The 22539-nt window shown below is 43.9% G+C and overlaps 1 protein-coding gene across 3 annotated transcripts in view; it reads right to left on the bottom strand.

Annotated features, from left to right (window-relative positions):
- Positions 1 to 9539: 9539 nt before the first annotated feature.
- parvb (parvin, beta) overlaps positions 9540 to 22539 on the bottom strand; it is a 29959-nt gene continuing 16959 nt past the window's right edge. For all 3 annotated transcript variants that reach the window (XM_061969365.2, XM_061969367.2, XM_061969366.2), the window contains exons 6-13: positions 18422 to 18537; positions 18285 to 18343; positions 18200 to 18219; positions 14871 to 14932; positions 14691 to 14759; positions 14421 to 14522; positions 14194 to 14266; positions 9540 to 10115 (exon numbers count right to left, since the gene is read on the bottom strand). In XM_061969365.2, coding sequence (XP_061825349.1) covers positions 10039 to 10115; positions 14194 to 14266; positions 14421 to 14522; positions 14691 to 14759; positions 14871 to 14932; positions 18200 to 18219; positions 18285 to 18343; positions 18422 to 18537 — 578 coding nt within the window. In that variant the 3' untranslated portion in view covers positions 9540 to 10038. The remainder of the gene's footprint in view (positions 10116 to 14193; positions 14267 to 14420; positions 14523 to 14690; positions 14760 to 14870; positions 14933 to 18199; positions 18220 to 18284; positions 18344 to 18421; positions 18538 to 22539) is intronic.

The raw sequence follows: 22539 nt of genomic DNA, 5'->3' as shown, positions 1-22539 counted from the left end.
ACCACATAAAATAAGGTGGCAGGACCACATAAAATAATGTGGCAGGGCCACATAAAATAACGTGGCGAGCCACATAAAATGATGTGGCAGGACCACACAAAATAATGTGGCAGGGCCACATAAAACAATGTGGCGAGCCACATAAAAAGATGTGGCGAGCCACATAAAATAATGTGGCAGGACCACATCAAATAAAGTGGCAGGACCACATCAAATGATGTGGCGAGCCACATAAATGATGTGGCAAGCTACATAAATGACATTGTGGGCCACATAAAATAATACACCATGTCACATAAAATAAAGCGGCAACACCACATCAAATGATGTGACAGGCCACGAAAAAATAATGAAGGGCATACCGCATAAAGAAATGTGGCGGGCCACATAAATGAAATGTGCATATCACATAACATGACATATGACTTGGTGGATCAATGGAGGTTTCATCTGGACGTGTCCATCTGACGACTTGGTGGAGCAATAGAAATAGGATAGAATAGAATAGAATAGAATAGAAAGTGCTTTATTGATCCCTGGGGGAAATTCAGCTCCACAGTTCACTCACAATAGACAGTAATAATAATAAATAATATAATATATATAATATATTATATATATAATATATAAATAATATAAATATATTCTACATATACTCTACATTTAAGTGCAGTCAAGAAGGAACATGTGCATTATACAGTCTGATGGCTGTCAGTATGAAGGACCTCCTGTGTCCTTCCATCTTGCATTTTGGGAGTCTGAGCCTTCCACTGAACGTGCTCATTCTCCCCGCCAGGTCTGAGTGTAGTGGGTGGGAGGTGTTGTCCATAATGTGAGTGTAGTGGGTGGGAGGTGTTGTCCATAATGTGAGTGTAGTGGGTGGGAGGTGTTGTCCATAATGTGAGTGTAGTGGGTGGGAGGTGTTGTCCATAATGTGAGTGTAGTGGGTGGGAGGTGTTGTCCATAATGTGAGTGTAGTGGGTGGGAGGTGTTGTCCATAATGTGAGTGTAGTGGGTGGGAGGTGTTGTCCATAATGTGAGTGTAGTGGGTGAGAGGTGTTGTCCATAATGTGAGTGTAGTGGGTGGGAGGTGTTGTCCATAATGTGAGTGTAGTGGGTGGGAGGTGTTGTCCATAATGTGAGTGTAGTGGGTGGGAGGTGTTGTCCATAATGTGAGTGTAGTGGGTGGGAGGTGTTGTCCATAATGTGAGTGTAGTGGGTGGGAGGTGTTGTCCATAATGTGAGTGTAGTGGGTGGGAGGTGTTGTCCATAATGTGAGTGTAGTGGGTGGGAGGTGTTGTCCATAATGTGAGTGTAGTGGGTGGGAGGTGTTGTCCATAATGTGAGTGTAGTGGGTGAGAGGTGTTGTCCATAATGTGAGTGTAGTGGGTGGGAGGTGTTGTCCATAATGTGAGTGTAGTGGGTGGGAGGTGTTGTCCATAATGTGAGTGTAGTGGGTGGGAGGTGTTGTCCATAATGTGAGTGTAGTGGGTGGGAGGTGTTGTCCATAATGTGAGTGTAGTGGGTGGGAGGTGTTGTCCATAATGTGAGTGTAGTGGGTGGGAGGTGTTGTCCATAATGTGAGTGTAGTGGGTGGGAGGTGTTGTCCATAATGTGAGTGTAGTGGGTGAGAGGTGTTGTCCATAATGTGAGTGTAGTGGGTGGGAGGTGTTGTCCATAATGTGAGTGTAGTGGGTGGGAGGTGTTGTCCATAATGTGAGTGTAGTGGGTGGGAGGTGTTGTCCATAATGTGAGTGTAGTGGGTGGGAGGTGTTGTCCATAATGTGAGTGTAGTGGGTGGGAGGTGTTGTCCATAATGTGAGTGTAGTGGGTGGGAGGTGTTGTCCATAATGTGAGTGTAGTGGGTGGGAGGTGTTGTCCATAATGTGAGTGTAGTGGGTGGGAGGTGTTGTCCATAATGTGAGTGTAGTGGGTGAGAGGTGTTGTCCATAATGTGAGTGTAGTGGGTGGGAGGTGTTGTCCATAATGTGAGTGTAGTGGGTGGGAGGTGTTGTCCATAATGTGAGTGTAGTGGGTGGGAGGTGTTGTCCATAATGTGAGTGTAGTGGGTGGGAGGTGTTGTCCATAATGTGAGTGTAGTGGGTGGGAGGTGTTGTCCATAATGTGAGTGTAGTGGGTGGGAGGTGTTGTCCATAATGTGAGTGTAGTGGGTGGGAGGTGTTGTCCATAATGTGAGTGTAGTGGGTGGGAGGTGTTGTCCATAATGTGAGTGTAGTGGGTGGGAGGTGTTGTCCATAATGTGAGTGTAGTGGGTGGGAGGTGTTGTCCATAATGTGAGTGTAGTGGGTGGGAGGTGTTGTCCATAATGTGAGTGTAGTGGGTGGGAGGTGTTGTCCATAATGTGAGTGTAGTGGGTGGGAGGTGTTGTCCATAATGTGAGTGTAGTGGGTGGGAGGTGTTGTCCATAATGTGAGTGTAGTGGGTGGGAGGTGTTGTCCATAATGTGAGTGTAGTGGGTGAGAGGTGTTGTCCATAATGTGAGTGTAGTGGGTGGGAGGTGTTGTCCATAATGTGAGTGTAGTGGGTGGGAGGTGTTGTCCATAATGTGAGTGTAGTGGGTGGGAGGTGTTGTCCATAATGTGAGTGTAGTGGGTGGGAGGTGTTGTCCATAATGTGAGTGTAGTGGGTGGGAGGTGTTGTCCATAATGTGAGTGTAGTGGGTGGGAGGTGTTGTCCATAATGTGAGTGTAGTGGGTGGGAGGTGTTGTCCATAATGTGAGTGTAGTGGGTGGGAGGTGTTGTCCATAATGTGAGTGTAGTGGGTGAGAGGTGTTGTCCATAATGTGAGTGTAGTGGGTGGGAGGTGTTGTCCATAATGTGAGTGTAGTGGGTGGGAGGTGTTGTCCATAATGTGAGTGTAGTGGGTGGGAGGTGTTGTCCATAATGTGAGTGTAGTGGGTGGGAGGTGTTGTCCATAATGTGAGTGTAGTGGGTGGGAGGTGTTGTCCATAATGTGAGTGTAGTGGGTGGGAGGTGTTGTCCACAATGTGAGTGTAGTGGGTGGGAGGTGTTGTCCATAATGTGAGTGTAGTGGGTGGGAGGTGTTGTCCATAATGTGAGTGTAGTGGGTGGGAGGTGTTGTCCATAGTGGGTCCAGGTGGGGCTTGACTGTAGGGCGGAATTGTTCCAGGACCAACCTCTCCATGGTCTTCATGATATGGGAGGTTAGAGCCACCGGCCTGTAGTCCTTCGACGTGCTGGGTCGCGTGCACTTGGGGATGGGGACCACGCATGAGGTTTTCCACAGTGTGGGGGCTTTCTGCAGCCTAAGGCTCATGTTGAAGATGTGCTGGAGCACACCACACAGCTGTGGGGCGCAGGCTTTGAGTACCCTGTGGCTCACACTGTCAGGACCTGCGGCCTTGCCTGTTTGTAGCTTATTTAGCTGTCCATTCACCTGTTCTGCAGACAGACACACTGGGGAGGTCTCAGGTGATTGGGGGAGGGGGGGTTCATCAAGCTGAGGGTGTGGTGTTAAGTGGGGGGAGGTAGTCATTGGAGTTGGGGGGCTGTGAGGAGGGGAGGTGGGGTAGCATTGGTTCGCTGAAGTTGTCAAGTGGCCGGCTGGCATGTCTGGGGGGGGGGGGGGTTGGAGCTTGTCGGAGCCACTGTGTCAAACCTGTTAAAGAACTGGTTTAGTTCATTGGCCCTCTCGTTGTCTCCGTCCACCCCCCTACCCCCTGACGGTTTGAGGCCGGTGATGGTCTGCATACCTCGCCAAACCTCGCCACCACCAGTCCTTCGGCCTGCTAAGCCGCAACCTCCGGCCCGGCCGCCACCACCGGTTTTTCGGCCTACCAAGCCGCAACCCCCAACTAGGCCACCTCCACCAGCACCTGTCGCCGCAGCACGACCAGCACCTGCCCCTTGGCTGGTTTCCGCACCAGCACCTTCCCCTAGGCTAGTTTCCGCACCAGCACCTGCCCCTAGGCTGGTTTACGCACCAGCACCTGCCCCTAGGCTGGTTTCCGCACCAGCACCTGCCCCTAGGCTGGTTTCCGCACCAGCACCTTCCCCTAGGCTTTTTTTGTACCAGCACCTGCCCCTTGGCTCCGCCGGTGCCTCCTCCTGTTTCCACGGCGACGTTGACTCCTCCTGCTTCCACGGCGACGTTGACTCCTCCTGCTTCCACGGTGACGTCGACTCCTCCTGCTTCCACGGCGACGTCAACTCCTCCTGCTTCCACGGCGACGTCTGCTCTCTCCTCGTCTCTGGTGGGCCTTTCCAGGGCGCCGCCACCTTCCTCGCCCTCATCTTCGTCTCAGCGACCTCGAGTGGACCGGCTGCGCAAGCAGCTCTCTCAGAGGTCAGTGAATGGACGCCAGTGGCGCAAACAGCAGCGACGCCCAGGACGTTGTCATATAACTCTCCGGCTGCTGAACTTCTGGCGCCACTCACGCCCACCTTCTTGGCGGCCACAAATGTGGCCGTTCCGTGGTTGCCCACCTCGCCTGCGGCAGCGGCGTTCCATTCGCCGCCGCCACCTGACTCGTCCCCGGTGGATTCGGGAACACATGGCCTGGCGACCCTCCGCCAAGTCCTCCCTTAGCCCTCCCTTGACTCTTGACCTGTCTTGTAGTTGGTAGGTTTTACTTTTTCCAGGGGCCATCTGGAATCTGTCCCTTAAGGCGGGGGTACTGTTATGATCCGCTGCCCGGATCATATTTCTGTTTACGTTTTCGAGGCACTTGTGTTTTCTGTTAGTTTTGGACTCCTTGAGTGCCTGTTTGTGCACCTGAGTTTGTTGCCATGGCTGCTTATTGTTTTCACCTGCCGCGTGTGTTTCCGGACGCGCACCTGTTAGTCATCACTGACATTATTCAAGCCTGCCTTGCCAGTGAGTCGGTCTGGCTTCCTAGTTTGTTATCATACAACAGATGACGACTTTTGTTTCCTGCTCTGAACCTGCGAGCTTCCACGCTAGGATCCTTTTTACCTTCTAGCTCCCATCTTAGCTCCTTTAGTTTTTGCCTTCCTTGCTATGAGCACGTTTTTGTTTGTTCCGGCATAATTTATTTCTAAAATAAATAATTTCTTACCTGCACGCTGTGTCTGAAGCCCGTCTGCATTCCTGGGAGAACGAAACCCCGCATCACCATGCGTCCAGGTCGTCACAGTAGGAAGCCAGCAAGAAAAAGTTCTCTCGCTGCGGTCATAGCGGAGGTGGATGAAGGTGTGTGGATGGTCCTCCGAGCGATGGAGGCAGAGACGCAGATGACGAGGTGATATGGGGACCTGGAGGTGTTCTGGTCCCAATCGACTCCATCTGGCCCGGGGAGGTCCGCTCTCAGCCCGCTCGCACGCGTCAGCGAAGGCGGAAGTCGCATAAGAAGGCTTTGGCTCGCGAAAGAGACGCGCAAATCCCGCAATTCTTCTCTCCGGAACACAGCCATCAACAAGCAGCCCAGGATTCACCTCCTCAAATATCTGGTAATTCAATCGATCACTTTGCCAAAGATTTTTCCTACTGGCTTGTCAATCACTGGGACTGCAGCTATGACGTCATTCCGTTGTCGCCCCCTGATGACACGCCCCCGTCCACTTTTGATGACGTCATAGACAAAGACATTTTTTTACATTCTGTGAATTCTTTCTGTCAGCCACCTAGACAGTTAGACATTATCAGGACATTTTCATCACCATGCGCCCAGGTCGTCACAGTTGTAGTCTGACCGGCCCAGCTCTGGTAGTGGTATGGAGCTATAAGCATCCTTGATGTTTGCGTACAGCAGGTCCAGGATCTTATTTCCTCTGGTGTCGCAGCTGACATACTGAGTGAAGTTGGGTAGTGATTTGTCCATAGTAACATGGTTAAAATCCCCCGTGATGAGGATGAGAGCTTTCGGGTGCTTGGTTTGGAGTCTGGCTATCGAGCTGTGGATGACATCACTGGCAGCTGCAGCGTTAGCAGAGGGAGGGATGTATACTGCCATCACGATAACATGCCGAATCTCCCTGGGCAAATAATATGGTCTGAGTCCTACAGCTAACATCTCTATATTCGGGTCACAGTGGCGCTCTTTTATTGTGATATGACCGGGATGACAATATTTCTTGTTAATAAACAAAGCAAGCCCCCCTCCTTTCCACTTGCCGTTGGTTCGGTCCCGGTCAGCGCGCACCGTTTGAAACCCGTTTATAGAGACGTTACTATCCGGAACATGGTCATGCAGCCACGCCTCAGTAAAACACATTAGGCTACATTCACGATATTCTTTCTGACTAGCAGCAAGCACCAACAACTCATCCATTTTATTTGCCAGAGACCGCACGTTACCCATGACAACGGAAGGAAGATATGGTTTATATCTCCTTCTCTCCCTCCTCGCTTCAGCCCTCTTCTGTCTCGAGTGTTTCCCTTTCCCTCGACAGCCACGACCACCTTCATTAGTCCTTTTTAGCTCCTCCGGGATCTGGTTAGTTAGCGCCGGGTCCATTAGCTGGATGCTAATAACTGGTGCCGCTAACAACTGTTCCCTGGTGTAGATGAAAGAGCCTCTCAACTGTTGTCCATCTGAGCTCTTCAGTAGTGTCCCCATTGTCAGTAGGACGAACAAAACACTTCTAAACTGCATGTTTGGAAGACCACGACTAGATAGAAAGTAAATGTAGAGTAAATGTAAAAATATAAAAAATACAAAGCGAACAAAGAACAAAAATAAAAGACAAGGACGGAGCGAACTGCAGCAGCGGCCGTCTAGATCGACGCATGCGCACTACTAATGGAGGTTTCATCTGGACTTGTCCATCTGTGGACTTGGTGGATGAATGGAGGTTTCATCTGGACTTGTCCATCTGTGGACTTTGTGGATCAATGGAGGTTTCATCTGGACTTGTCCATCTGTGGACTTGGTGGATCAATGGAGGTTTCATTTGGACTTGTCCATCTGTGGACTTGGTGGATCAATGGAGGTTTCATCTGGACTTGTCCATCTCTGGACTTGGTGGATGAATGGAGGTTTCATTTGGACTTGTCCATCTGTGGACTTGGTGGATCAAAGGAGGTTTCATCTGGACTTGTCCATCTGTGGACTTGGTGGATCAATGGAGGTTTCATCTGGACTTGTCCATCTGTGGACTTGGTGGATCAATGGAGGGTTCACCTCCCCTCCACTGAAAAGCGAGAGGAGAAGGGAACACCTGATAAAGGACTCATTTAGAGAGGGGACTTGGAAGGTTACCATAGCAACAAAGGAGGCAAGCAGGGTCTAAAATAAGCCATACTTTCAAATGGCTGCAAATGAAATACAATTCTAGGTGGCTATTTCTGGCTTTGACGCAATACTTCAGGCTGGATGTGGATTGCCCAGCGAGAGGTCTGCTCTGAAAGGTCAGTCCATAGCCAGCCTCTCTGGGGGGGTCAGCAGGCTTTTAGGATGCATCATAAACATGCAGCTTCACACCTGCGACCACTGATGTCAGGCACATTCTTCACCAAACACTCTCTAATCACGCACAACTAAATAAAAGCACTAACACTCATGAAAATGCAAGAAAGTAAGAACAAACACTGTCTAATAAATGTAAAATAAATTATAATACAAACACTAATAAAAATGCAAGAAAGTAAGAACAAACACTGTCTAATAAATGTACAACAAAATAAAAGCACTAACCCTGATGAAAATGCAATAAAGAACAAACACTGTCTAATAAATGTCAAATAAAGTATAACAAAAATACAATAAAAGACAAATACTGTCTAATAAAAAAACTACATTAAAGCTGACACTGTCGAATAAAAGTACAATGAAGTAAAGACAAACACTGTCCAATAAAGTACAATAGAATACAATAACACTAATGAAAATACAATAAAGTAAAAATAAACACTATTCAATAAAAGTACAGTAAAGTAAAAGCACTAAACACCGTTAAAAAAAACACTGTCTAAAAAAAGTACAGTAATGTAAATAAAAGCTAACACTAAATAAAGTCTAATAAAAATATATTAAAGTAAAAGCACTAAATATCGTGTAAGAAAATGTACAGTTAAGTAAAAACAAACACAGACTAATCAAATAAAATAAAGTAAAAACTAATTTTGTCTAAAAAAGTATAACAACGTGAAGACAAAACACTAAACAGTATCTAATAAAAGTACAATAAAGTAATCATAAAGACTAAACAATGTCTAATAAAAGTATTATAAAGTGAAAACAAACACTAGACAATGTCTAATAAAAGTACAATAAAGTTTAAAAAAACACTGATAATAATAGACATGAAGTAAAAACAAAACGTGTCTAATAAAAGTATAATAAAGTATAAAAACACTGATAATAATATTAGACATGAAGTAAAAACAAAACGTGTCTAATAAAAGTATAATAAAGTATAAAAACACTGATAATAATATTAGACATGAAGTAAAAACAAAACGTGTCTAATAAAAGTAAAAACTATAAAAACACTGATAATAATAAACATGAAGTAAAAACAAAACGTGTCTAATAAAGCAAAGACAAACACTATCTAATAAAGTAGAATAAAGTAAAAACAAACTTTAATAAAAATAGATTAAGTAAAAACCAAACATGTTCTAATAAAATCATAAACACTGTCTAGTAAAAGTACAATAGAGTAAAAAGAAAGACAAAGCATAAACAAAAAAGTAAAAGCACTTTGAAGTTATCTTCACGGAGGAAAGCACTTAGCACTACTGCCACCTAGTGGTCTTTTATAGCTAATGCTACAATCACAGAAGTTTATTTGTCATAAATGCTCAAATGGATAGCATTGTATTCACCTGAAGTGCAAGGAGGTTGCCTACAGCCACAGCTGTTGATGCTATCCATGTTTCACCCTCATTTGACTCTGGAGTTATGCGACTAAAGGAGAAAGAGCTTTTACATCCTGGGAGTTTCATTCGGGTGTCGATGATTCACACATAGAAAAGCCAAAGAAAAAGTAGGAAACATTGCTGAGTGGCCACAAGGCTCCCGGGATGGGATGCTGAATGTCCACTTCTAGTTTTTTTTACTTTTGAGGCATTTTTTTTACATGAAAAGATCACATGTTTACCTTTGAGTTGTGTTCAAAGAGTTTGACATACCGAAGATGAGCTGTGGTTAAGTGTGGGATTCCTCATTTAAGTTGAATTTCTCATTTGTCTTTAAAAAGAAGAAAAACATTTTGAAATCAAACTTCTTATAACTCTCAAAGTGGACTCTAAGCTAATAAGTAGTGTAATTACTCCTGTCAACCTTTGTCAGAAAGGTCATAAGATGCTTTAAAATGTCAATTATCTACATAAACAGAGAAATGTGCCTTCAAATGTGTTTATGAAGGCTAAAAGCTCATGCTAAAGCTAACAGCTAGCCTAAAGTAAACAAATAAATTCAGCCATTTACCTTTCGACATTCTACAAGAACTAATCATGTCTTTTTGTTTGTGGTTTCACAGCTAAGTGACGCTAACTGCGCTAAAAACAAGTTTGAAAGTTCCCAATGCTAACAGACTTTAGCCTAGCGCTACATCTTTGGCGGGACGTATTGAATAAAAACACGACGAAGATGTCGGAACCATCATTTAATATTCATACAAAAGACATTAGAACATTTTAGATTTAATATTCATGTGGTGCTTTTGAAGGCTGCCCTGCGCCACACGGAGACAAGCTAAGCCACACTAAACTTGCGTGAAAAGAATAAATAAAAGCAGGTTTAAGGGAAGATGAAATAGCAGCGTGGTTGCAAGGCCGCGACTCTCTTCAACTTGTACATAACATTAGTTTATCTTCAACTTGTACATGACATTAGTTTATCTTCAACTTGTACATAACATTAGTTTATCTTCAACTTGTACATAACATTAGTTTATCTTCAACTTGTACATAACATTAGTTTATCTTCAACTTGTACATGACATTAGTTTATCTTCAACTTGTTTGTACATAACATTAGTTTATCTTCAACTTGTACATAACATTAATTTATCTTCAACTTGTACATAACATTAGTTTAAGAGTCTGGTTTGGACGCCCACGCCGCTGTTTGTCACTTCTTACAGACGGTGTCAGTCAGAGTTCTTGTAGTTGGTGAAAAGGTTGTAGAGGACTCTAAGGGTGGACTTCAGGTTCAGGTTGACCACATCTGAGGAAAAAAACACTAAATAAATAAACATTTCATTCGACAAAATTGTTCCTTATGGTGGTAGAGGAGTTTGCGTGTCCCAATGATCCTAGGAGCTATGTTGTCCGGGGGCTTCTATGCCCCCTGGTAGGGTCTCCCAAAACAAACAGGTCCTAGGTGAGGGATCAGACAAAGAGCAGCTCAAACACCTTTATGGAAAGTAATAATCGAGGACCTAGATTTCCCTCGCCCAGACGCGGGTCACTGGGGCTCCCCTTTGGAGCCAGGCCCGGAGGTGGGGCACGATGGCGAGCACCTGGGGACCCGGCCGGGCACAGCCTGAAGAGGCAACGTGGGTCCCCCCTCCAATGGGCTCATCACTCATGGGAGGTCCCGTAGGTCGGGTGCAATGTGATCTGGGCGGAAGCCGAAGTCAGGGCACTCGGCGGTCCGATCCTCGGCTACAGAAAATAGCTCTTGGAACTTGAAACGTCACCTCGCTGGGAGGGAAGGAGCCTAAGCTGGTGCGCGAGGTGGAGAAATTCTGGCTAGATATAGTCGGACTCACTTCGACGCACAACAAAGGCTCTGGAACCAGTTCTCTCGAGAGGGGCTGAACTCTCTTCCACTCTGGCGTTGCACGCAGTGAGAAGCGACGGGCTGGTGTGGAAATTCTCAAAGCCTGCACGTTGGACTTTAACCCAGTAAACGAGAGGGTAGCTTCCCTCCGCCTTCGGGTGGGGGGACGGGTCCTGACTGTTGTTTGCGCTTACGCACCAAACGGCAGCTCAGAGTACCCACTTTTTTTGGATTCCCTTGAGAGAGTACTGGAGAGTGCTCGCTTGGGTGATTCCCTCGTTCTACTGGGGGACTTCAACGCTCATGTTGGCAACGACAGTGAAACCTGGAGAGGTGTGATTGGGAAGAATGGCCGCCCGGATCTAAACCCGAGTGGTGTTTTGTTGTTGGACTTTTGTGCTCATCACAGATTGTCCATAACAAGCACCATGTTCAAACATAAGGGTGTCCATATGTGCACTTGGCACCAGGACACCCTCGGCCGCAGTTTTATGATTGACTTTGTAGTTGAGTCATCGGATTTGCGGTCTCATGTTTTGGACACTCGGCTGAAGAGAGGGGCGGAGCTTTCTACAGATCACCACCTGGTGATGAGTTGTCTGCGATGGTGGGGGAGGAAGCCGGACAGACCTGGCAGGCCCAAACGCATTGTGAGGGTCTGCTGGGAACGTCTAGCAGAGTCTCCTGTCAGAGAGAAATTCATTTCTCACCTCCGGAAGAACTTTGAACATGTCACGAGGGAGGTGCTGGATATTGAGTCCGAGTGGACCATGTTCTGTACCTCTATTGTCGAGGCAGCTGATTGGAGCTGTGGCTGCAAGGTGGTTGGTGCCTGTTGTGGTGGTAATCCTAGAAACCACTGGTGGACACCACTGTAGAGGGATGCCGTCAAGCTGAAGAAAGAGTCCTATCAGTCCTATCGGCAGGGTCCTTGAGGGTGCATGGGAGTTTGCACAACCAGTCTACATGTGCATTGTGGACTTGTAGAAGGCATTCGACCGTGTCCCTCGGGATGTCCTGTGGGGAGTGCTCAGAGAGTATGGGGTATCAGACTGTCTGATAGTGGCTGTCTGCTCCCTGCATGATCAGTGTCAGGGCTTGGTCCGCATTGCCGGCAGTAAGTCGGACACGTTTCCAGTGAGGGTTGGACTCCGCCAAGGCTGCCCTTTGTCACCAATTCTGTTCATAACTTTTATGGACAGAATATCTAGGCGCAGTCAGGGCGCTGAGGGGATCCAGTTTGGTAGCTGCAGGATTAGGTCTCTGCTTTTTGCAGATGATGTGGTCCTGATGGCTTCATCTGGACAGGATCTTCAGCTCTCACTGGACCGGTTCGCAGCCGAGTGTGAAGTGACTGGGATGAGAATTAGCATCAGAGTATCCATGGTTTTCGCCCGGGAAAGGGTGGAGTGCCATCTCCGAGTTGGGCAGGAGATCTTGCCCCAAGTGGAGGAGTTCAAGTACCTCGGAGTCTTGTTCACGAGTGAGGGAAGAGTGGATCGTGAGATCGACAGGCGGATCGGTGCGGCGTCTTCAGTAATGCGGACGCTGTATTGATCAGTTGTGGTGAAGAAGGAGCTGAGCCGGAAGGCAAAGCTCTCAATTTACTGGTCGATCTACGTTCCCATCCTCACCTATGGTCGTGATCTTTGGGTAACGACCGAATGAACAAGATCACTGGTACAAGTGACCCAAATGAGTTTACTCCCTTAGAGATAGGGTGAGAAGCTCTGCCATCCGGGAGGAGCTCAAAGTAAAGCCGCTGCTCCTCCACATGGAGAGGAGCCAGGTGAGGTGGTTCGGGCATCTGGTCAGGATGCCACCCGAACGCCTCCCTAGGGAGGTGTTTAGGGCCCGTCCGACCAGCAGGAGGCCACGGGGAAGACCCTGGACACATTGGGAAGACTATGTCTTCCGGCTGGCCTGGGAACGCCTCGGGATCCCCCGGGAGGAGCTGGACCAAGTGGCTGGGGAGAGAGAAGTCTGGGCTTCTCTGCTTAGGCTGCTGCACCCGCGACCCGACCTCGGATAAGCGGAAGAAGATGGATGGATGGATGGATGTTCCTGTTTGACAGGAACCTGCTGAGTTACAGATTCTTATTATTTAATAAATATATTTGCATTATACCAATTCATCATTAAAATAAATAATAATAATGCACACATTAACATTAAAAATATAAATACATAATACATAATAATATAGTATGAGAAAATGATAAGAATATTTACAATTAATTACATTTACTAAATAGTAAAAGGAATATTAAAAAATAAAATGTGTGTGTGAACAAAATTAATTGATTTAGAATAAGAATAATTAAAAGCACAGGAAATAACAACACATATTTGTACGCATCAATATGATCAATATTAAATTGAGGAAAGTAAAAATAATTAACTGGAGAAATATAAGAAGAATACATGAAAACACAATTAATGAAATAAAATTATAGATATATTATTGTTTCAACAATTATTTTCTCAAATTGCCGCGCTCACCCTTTGAAATGAATCACTGATCCATGAGTTGATCTACAACTTTTGATAATTGCCACATAAAAACACAATACATTGGAAGATATTCCATTCAAAATGAATCATTTTGATATCAAATGAGGAGACAATAATACATAAATAAAGCATGTAAATAGAGTGTATTGTCTGGATGGTGTTGAGCTACACACAGCTCTAAATGGGTCAAAATAAGAAAGCACTGAAAATTATCATACAGCTTATTTGCATATTGTAATTTCTTTCTGCAGAACTAGGTCTTGCTGCTCATTGGGAGATAAATAGTGTTGTTGAGTAGCATTACTATGGGATATCCAAGCTGAGACAATAGTTTACTGCACAACGTGAGCCATTTCCACAGAGGTACAATGAGAATGAAATGTGATGAATTGTGTTTTTCATGATTATTTCAATCTTAAAGTGACCTGAGGGGATCACAGGATGACGACGCTGATCTTAACTTAATAAAACAAACGCATCGTTTCATCTTTGCCATTGCATGCAGACACTAAAATGACCTGGATGGCATGAAATGTTGATGAAACCTTAAGTGGGTGATCAGTCACTATGACTTTATTACATTCACAATATGACGTTCATGTATATTTATGTATGTTTATACTTAAGTGGGTGATCAGTCTCTATGACTTGATTACATTCACAATATGACGTTCATGTATATTTATGTATGTTTATACTTAAGTGGGTGATCAGTCACTATGACTTGATTATGTTCACAATATGACAGTCATGTATATTTATGTATGTTTATACTTAAGTGGGTGATCAGTCACTATGACTTCATTACATTCACAATATGACAGTCATGTATATTTATGGATGCACACTCCAGGCTCATGTAAACCTAACACAACATTGCCATCCAGTGGACATTTCTTGACACTACAACGCTATATCAAGGTAGAATAGAACACCAACAAATATTTGTGACTATTTTATGATAATATCAATAGTAATACTATAGTGACAATTGGTGACAATTTACCTTCTGGTCTGGCTTTGGGTTTTTTCAGCCCGCCGTCCTGCATCAACTCAAAAGCAAACGCCACATTGTGCACCTGAGTCGGGACAAGAAGCAGACAGTACAAATAACACCTCGTACGGTAAGTCACCTGTGGACGGTACAAATAACACCTTGTACGGTAAGTCACCTGTGGACGGTACAAATAACACCTTGTACGGTAAGTCACTTGTAGACATCAAACCTCATACCTTCTGGTCGAAGCTTTCTGGGGTGAGGAAGAAGTTGTAGAGAGGCACAAAGTAGTCCTCCAGCAGCCCCATCAACAAGATCAGGTAAACTCCGTCTGCAAACTGAGTGTGATACAGTAGGAGATGTACTGTACGTCCATACAGTAGGAGATGTCCATACAGTAGATGTACTGTACGTCCATACAGTAGGAGATGTACTGTACGTCTATACAGTAGATGTACTGTACATACAACTAATCACAATCAAATCCAGGTGTGTGGAGCAAATACCTGAGATTCCAGCTCAGTCACCTCCAGGTTCAACTTGTTCAGGTGCTTGTTGACAAAGGTGATGAGGGACTAAACAGGCAAGAATGACAAAAATGAAAGTACGTTTCCACTGATGATCACGATGATGATGATGATGATGATGATGATAATGATGATGATGATGATGATGACGCTTCTGACCGTTTTCACCACGTTGAGCTTGTCAGGCGCGTGATCCAGCAGCGTGTCGAAAGCATCTCTTTCTGGTGGAAGAAGACAAAGTTGATTCATCTTTAGAGATAATACATTTCAACTCTCCGAGCTACTTTTACTGGAGTAGTTTGGGACTACAAATAGTAAGTAATAGTAATAGTAATAGTAATAGTAAGTTGTACTGGAGTAGTTTGGGACTACAAATAGTAAGTAATATTAATAGTAATAGTAATAGTAAGTTTTACTGGAGTAATTTGGGACTACAAATAGTAAGGGGGGAAAATGTATTCCCAGCCCAATCACAACTCTCATCTATTACGAGTTTTCAAGAATCGATTTACAAAAATATGTTTTTTTTGAAGCTATCTCCGCACCTATTTATGTATTTATTCATTTTTATAGCCTGCAAGCTGTTTCTAAAAGATTGCATCGTAACGTATACACCAAATAATATATATCATTAATGTATACACCAAATAATATATATCAGTAATGTATACACCAAATAATATATATCAGGTTGAATCAAGCTGGTCACCCCAAGAATCGGAATGGAATAGAATGGTGAGTCATTGTAAGATTCACACGAATAATAACGATAATAGACACCTTCTTTTATAGTATTGTAGTTATTCTTATACTATTGTTGTTGCAAAGTTCAGTTCAGTGTCAGTTTATTTCCAACACGCATACGATACAATATCATCACATACTTACACTTCTTTCATTACAGCACGTCCGAAAAAGAGTGAGTTGATTTAATCCTACCCCGATTAATCATACCTCAGCAATTCTATCCTATTTCCTTGTTCTCTGTAACAGAACAGTGAACAAATAAATAATACACCATTGTAAGTAAACAAATATTAAATACATAAATAATCTTTATCTCCAACAAAAAAAGGGTTGAAGATGTTGATCGTAATTCTTCTTGTGTGCACTTTGTGAACACATAGTTGTAGTTTGAACAGTCTCTTAAAGTCAATCATATTGCTGCTTTCTTTACTTCATCCATTCCATCATTTCATTCCACATAGTGATATACTAAAGGTTTGAAGTGTTGTACGAGCATACAAATGTTTGAAATGACATTTTCCTCTAAGACAGGGCTGTCAAACTCCAATACAGAGGGCCAAGGTTGAACAAAGTAACCTTTTAATAGGGACCCAAACAAGTTTTGCATTGAATATTGAACAAGCAAGGCTTATATAACTTTATAGTGACATAATACAATAATAATAATAATTACAAAATATCAATGGCATATCAAATACAATTTAAATAAAAATGTAATGCCTCTTTTCTATTTGCAGCCTTCTGAGGTAAATATCAACATGAACTTTTTCCACAGGCTAATAAATTGTAAAATAAAATAACAATGAATAAATCAACCATTCAGGACTTTAAACTGCTCAGTTTGCAACACACTGATCTAATCTGATGTGCCCAAGCCAGATACCTGACATCTTTTCTTGGATGCTAGTTCATTAATGTCGGGGCTCAGGCTTTGAGCTGAGGCAACCTTCATTATCCAACCAAGGTGTTCATCAGTCATTATATCTCGTAGTCCACCCGGACCACAGTCTTGGGGGCGTGCCTTAAAGGCACTGCGTTTATCGTCCTCCACGAGCTGTCGTCACGTCTGCTTTTCATCCATTCCAACAACGTCCTGGCCCGATCACAAAATATGTGCGACTTCAGCACGCACACACACGTAAATGCAACGTATACTTGGCCAACAGCGATACAGGTTACACTGACGGTGCCCGTATAAATAACTTTAACACAGTTACAAATATACGCCACACTGTGAACCCACACCAAACAAGAATGACAAACACATTTCGGGAGAACATCCGCACCGTAACACAACATAAACACAAATACCCAGAACCCCTTGCAGCACTAACTCTTCCGGGACGCTACAATATACACCCCCGCTACCTCCAACCCCCCCCCCCCCCCCCCCCCCCCCTCCGTGCGTTGGTTGAGGTGGGGGGTGTATATTGCAGCCCAGAAGAGTTAGGGCTGCCCAGGATTCTGGGTATTTGTTTTTGTTGTGTTTATGTTGTGTTCTGCATGCTGCATGCTGCATGCTGCATTCTGAATGCAGCTTCTGCCTGCTACTCTCTGCTTTCAGCTACTGCCATTGGCTAGCCCTCCTTGTGGGTGGAGAAAAGAGGAGCCCAGTGGTTAGCCTCCTCTTGCCGGTACACAACCTCTCCATCACCAAGACTCCTGTGGTGCCTCCTCGTGGACACACACGGTAACTGGGACCTCGCGATCTCAGGTTCAACTGGGGGGGACATTGGAGCAGCAGTGGGCCCCAAAGGCAAAGTGTGCAGGGCCACCAGTGTGTCTACTATCTGACTGTTAGGGCTGTGAATCTTTGGGCATCACACCATTTGATTCAGAACCTGTTCTCCATTCAAACCGAGTCCTGATTCAAAATCAATACTTTTCCAACACTTCAAAATGTTTTTTTGATTTTTCTAAATCGATTTTTGATTTTTTTAATGCATTAAAAAATGGTTAGAAATAAGAATCACAATCACCCCTCCTATCTGTCTTTTTCTGACTTGAGACATATATTGAGGTCCAGACTTGTGACATATATTGAGGTCCCTGAGGTCCAGACTTGTGACATATATTGAGGTCCCTGAGGTCCAGACTTGTGACATATATTGGGGTCCCTGAGGTCCAGACTTGTGACATATATTGGGGTCCCTGAGGTCCAGACTTGTGACATATATTGAGGTCCCTGAGGTCCAGACTTGTGACATACATTGGGGTCCCTGAGGTCCAGACTTGTGACATATATTGAGGTCCCTGAGGTCTAGACTTGTGACATATATTGGGGTCCCTAAGGTCCAGACTTGTGACATACATTGGGGTCCCTGAGGTCCAGACTTGTGACATATATTGAGGTCCCTGAGGTCTAGACTTGTGACATATATTGGGGTCCCTAAGGTCCAGACTTGTGACATACATTGGGGTCCCTAAGGTCCAGACTTGTGACATACATTGGGGTCCCTGAGGTCCAGACTTGTGACATATATTGAGGTCCCTGAGGTCTAGACTTGTGACATATATTGGGGTCCCTAAGGTCCAGCCTTGTGACATACATTGGGGTCCCTGAGGTACAGACTTGTGACATACATTGGGGTCCCTGAGGTCCAGACTTGTGACATATATTGAGGTCCCTGAGGTCTAGACTTGTGACATATATTGGGGTCCCTAAGGTCCAGACTTGTGACATACATTGGGGTCCCTGAGGTCCAGACTTGTGACATATATTGAGGAAGAAAAGTACTCACCAAACCTCCCCATCATCATCCTGAGAAAGGAAGCAGAAATGAGAAGGCAGGACTGATCAAGATGAGAAAGGAAGGCGGTTCTCACTCGGTGGTGCTGGTCACTTCCTTGTGGACCAGAGCGCTCTGCAGGACGCCCTCACGCTTCTTCTCAGGCAGCATGAAGAAGAGAAGCAGACCTTGATGATTGTGTTTGTGTCCCACAGCTCACCTGTACAAGCTCACCTTGACCACCACCACCTTGACGGAGACGTGCTCCGGCAGCCTGATGGCGGCCTGGAAGTGCATGGCCAGAGCCACCAGCAGGTAGACGATGGCCACCAGGTTCTTGGAGTGGATCGCTGCAACAACAAATACAATCCACACTTTTGTCATGCTTTGGATTTGTGCTTGTAAAGAGAAGAGAATCCCCGACAGATGTGTGACATCTGCACATTAAAGTAACAATGATTGTCACACACACACACACACACACACACACACACACACACACACTAGGTGTGGTGAATTTTGATGATTTAACCCCCAATTCCAACCCGTGGCACGGTGGTGTAGTGGTGAGCATAGCTGCCTTCCAAGCACTTGACCTGGGTTTGAGTCCCAGCCAGCGCATGTTTTTCTTTTCTTATCTTGAGATACAACTAATAGTTTCACCTTGCTGAAGTTACCCAATCTTGTTTTTATTGCCAGTATTTGTTTTTAAACAGTGGAACCTGGACTCAAGAGTGTTTTTCAAAGTTGTGAATGACAATATTGAGTGTAAAACATATTGTGCAGATCTATTTATGGACCTGTCAAAAGCATTTGATCATATCATTTAGGACAGACACAGGATTGGCATATTTTAGCATGCTGCTAAGTGGTTTTCTAATGACCTGCCCAATAGAACACAATAGATCCAGTTTACTGGGTCCTCCTCGTCTTTCCTCCCTGGATCAAAGGGTGTACCTCAGGGTTCCATATTAGGTCCATTGTTGTTTTCTATCTATGTAAATAATCTCTGTGACAATGAGTCAGATGCTGTGTTCCATTTGTATGCCGATGACAAGGTCAAACCTTTGAGGTCCTGCAGTCTGCTTTTGATGTTGTTCAGTCCCAGCGGACTGAGCTGAGACTGCTGCTAAATGAAGAGACATCTAAGGTCATGTTCTTTTCTAACGGTGGCTTGCTGGAAATGGTCCCAACATACAGAGTAAGTACTTGGGCTTGTTATTGATGACAACGTGTCTTTTAAATCAAAACTTCAAATTCAATTGTTATTTTGTCTTTAGAAACAAGTCTTGATTTTCCCTACAAGTTAGCAAACACTTGATTCTCACCACTTTCATGTCTTTACTACATTATTGACACTTGCCTTTTATGAATGCATATTTGACAAAAAGTGGATACTGTTTATCACTGCACCTGTATCACCTTGTATTAGTTGTTATGGCAACCTTGTCCACCATTGCAGTTCATCTGCCGTAAACAGCAATGTTGTGACACTCTTAAACAGGACAATACTGCCATCTACTGTACATGCATATGTGACCCACCCATAATGTGTCACATTTTTGTGTTCATTTATTCATTTTATTTTGTGGTTTGAATTCGTTTTTGGAGCTGTCGTAGATTTATCAGTATTCACATTGGTCAGTAGGGGGCAGTAGGGCGTTTCTTCCCAATTGAATGCAATCACCTGCAGACCGGAAGTGTCTTGTCATTCTGATGAGCGCGAGCAGTCTGTGAACAATTGAAACGTCCTGTGTGCTTTTTCCTCCTGTATAACAGGTTAGTTTTGGTGAATCAACTCACTGAATAATATCCATGTGATCTTTATAAGTTTAAGTACACATTCTGATGGTGGAGCCTAACTCTAAAGTGTTTGTGAGTTGTAGTTTGTATTTGTGAATGCATCCAGTGCACAGCTGCAGTAATCAATACAAAAAGGCGACGTGAGTGCGCAATGTTTATATAGGAACTTCTGATCCTAATTCAGACTCCCAAATTAGAGCTCACGTTTTCTTATTGATTTTATAATGTATATTTGTATAATGTGTGTGTTCTGAAATAGTGACAGAGAATAGAACAAGGATGGACAATTCAACCCTTAACTCAACAATGAGTAGATGAGTGTTATGTGTGTGTAAATGTGTAAATAAATGAACACTGAAATTCAAGTATTTCTTTTATTTATTTATATATGTATATATATATATATATATATATATATATATATATATATATATATATATATATATATATATATATACACATATATGTATGTGTGGGAAAAAAATCACAAGACTATTTCATCTCTACAGGCCTGTTTCATGAGGGGGGTACCCTCAATCGTCAGGAGATTTTAATGGGAGCATTCGCATACCATGGTTTATATAGGGCACAGAGTGGGTGGGTACAGGCTGGCCTAGGGGCGTGGTGATTGGCTCATGTGTTACCTAGGAGGTGTTTCCGTCTATAGCGGCATGCTGTTACAATTTCGCTGCGCTTGTTGAGGGATGACAGGTCTGGACGGTAAATAATAAACAGTTTCTCTTTCAAGCATAGGTTGCATCTTTTATTACCACTATTGTAAGGTGTGCTGGATGCAAGAATTTGCCATGTTATTGAATATTCAACATTATTGTCTTTGAGGTCCCAAATGTGTTTGCTGAGTTCTGTGGTATTTCGCAGGTTTTTGTTCCTGAAAGAAGCCTTGTGATTGTTCCATCTGGTTTTGAATTCTCCCTCGGTTAATCCTACATATGTGTCGGATGTGTTAATGTCCTTGCGTATTACCTTAGATTGGTAGACAACTGATGTTTGTAAGCACCCCCCGTTGAGAGGGCAATCAGGTTTCTTTCGACAATTACATCCTTTGTTGGTTTTGGAGTCGTTCTGTCTGAGGGCCGATGGCTCATTTGCAATTGTTTTGTTGTGGTTTGAGATGATTTGCCGTATATTGTTCATGCAGCTGTAGCTCAATTTAATGTTGTTCTTGTTGAATACTTTTCTTAGGATGTTGTCTTTGGGAAAGTGTTTGTCAATCAGATTGAGAAATTTGTGTCCAATGTTCGTTGAGACGTTTTTGCTGTATGGGGGGTTGTACCAGATGATGTCGTTCCGTTTTCTGTTCTTTTTTGGCTGGTTTCCTGGCGTGGGTTCATAGGTGAGGGTGAAATTGTATCCGCTTTCATCAAGGGCTTTTTGGTACGGGGGGGTTGCTTGGTCAAATTCAGCTTTGCTAGATGACAGCATCGATAGCCTTTTATTAATTCCGGTAGGTATTCTTTTCGTGGTGGTGGGTGGGTGGTTGCTGTCATGGTGCACGTATTGGAGTGTTGTGTTGGGTTTCGTGAATGGTTGGTAGCTGTTATTTCTCAGGTTGAAAGTGACACATATATATATGTAATAAAAAAATATATATATATAGCTAGAATTCACTGAAAGTCAAGTATTTCTTATATATATATATATATATATATATATATATCTTAACCACGCCCCCAACCACGCCCCCCGCCCCGCCCCGCCCCCGACCACGCCTCCCACCCCCACCCCACTTCCCGAAATCAGAGGTCTCAAGGTTGGCAAGTATGTGGTAACTGTGTTCACCATTGCACTCTGTATGCACCTGTATCACCTTGTATTAGTTGTTATGACAACCGTGTTCACCATTGCACTCTGTATGCACCTGTATCACCTTGTATTAGTTGTTATGGCAACCGTGTCCACCATTGCACTCTGTATGCAACAGCAATCTGTCCATCTTTGTCAGATGGATGTTTTTAATGTATAAACCCCTTCCCGGTTTGGTTTCTTTTTATTTATGTTCTTTGATGTGTAGAGAGTCCAGTCGTTACAGTTTTAGGTCCCAGGACATCCTAGGCGTGTTAGTTCCTAGAGCCAACACAAGTCTCGGTAAAAAAAATGAATGAATGACAAAAGGATCTGAGGCAGCCTGAACTCATCACTTTCAGTTTCAGTCTATTTTAAAGGATGGAGAAGCTGACTCTTGAACTGTACTTGTTTTTATAGAAACATTTGATATTTTTGACTGATTACATGTTTTATGTTAATGTTGTAAGTCATTTGTACTGCTGCTGTTTGTTGTTCTATGCATTTATAAAAGCTGTTTCCGTTGCCCTCTTGGCCAGGTGACGATTGCAAAAGACATTTGAATTTTACTGAGTTTTTACTGGGTTAAATAAAGGAAAATAAAGAAATGAAATAATTGCTATGCCTTAAGTTAAGTAGTTAGGAGCATCCTGTCATTAGACGGCGTGGGAAATGCCTCAGTCAACCAGTCATCTGGTCTTACTTGCTAGCTTGGGATGGACAGCCAAGTATGTTGAAATAATATC

This window comes from Nerophis lumbriciformis, linkage group LG10 (assembly GCF_033978685.3).
Source record: "Nerophis lumbriciformis linkage group LG10, RoL_Nlum_v2.1, whole genome shotgun sequence".
NCBI classification, from domain to species: Eukaryota; Metazoa; Chordata; class Actinopteri; order Syngnathiformes; family Syngnathidae; genus Nerophis; species Nerophis lumbriciformis.
The sequence above is the reverse complement of the archived record's forward strand: the minus strand, read 5'-3'. Positions and strand labels throughout refer to the sequence as shown.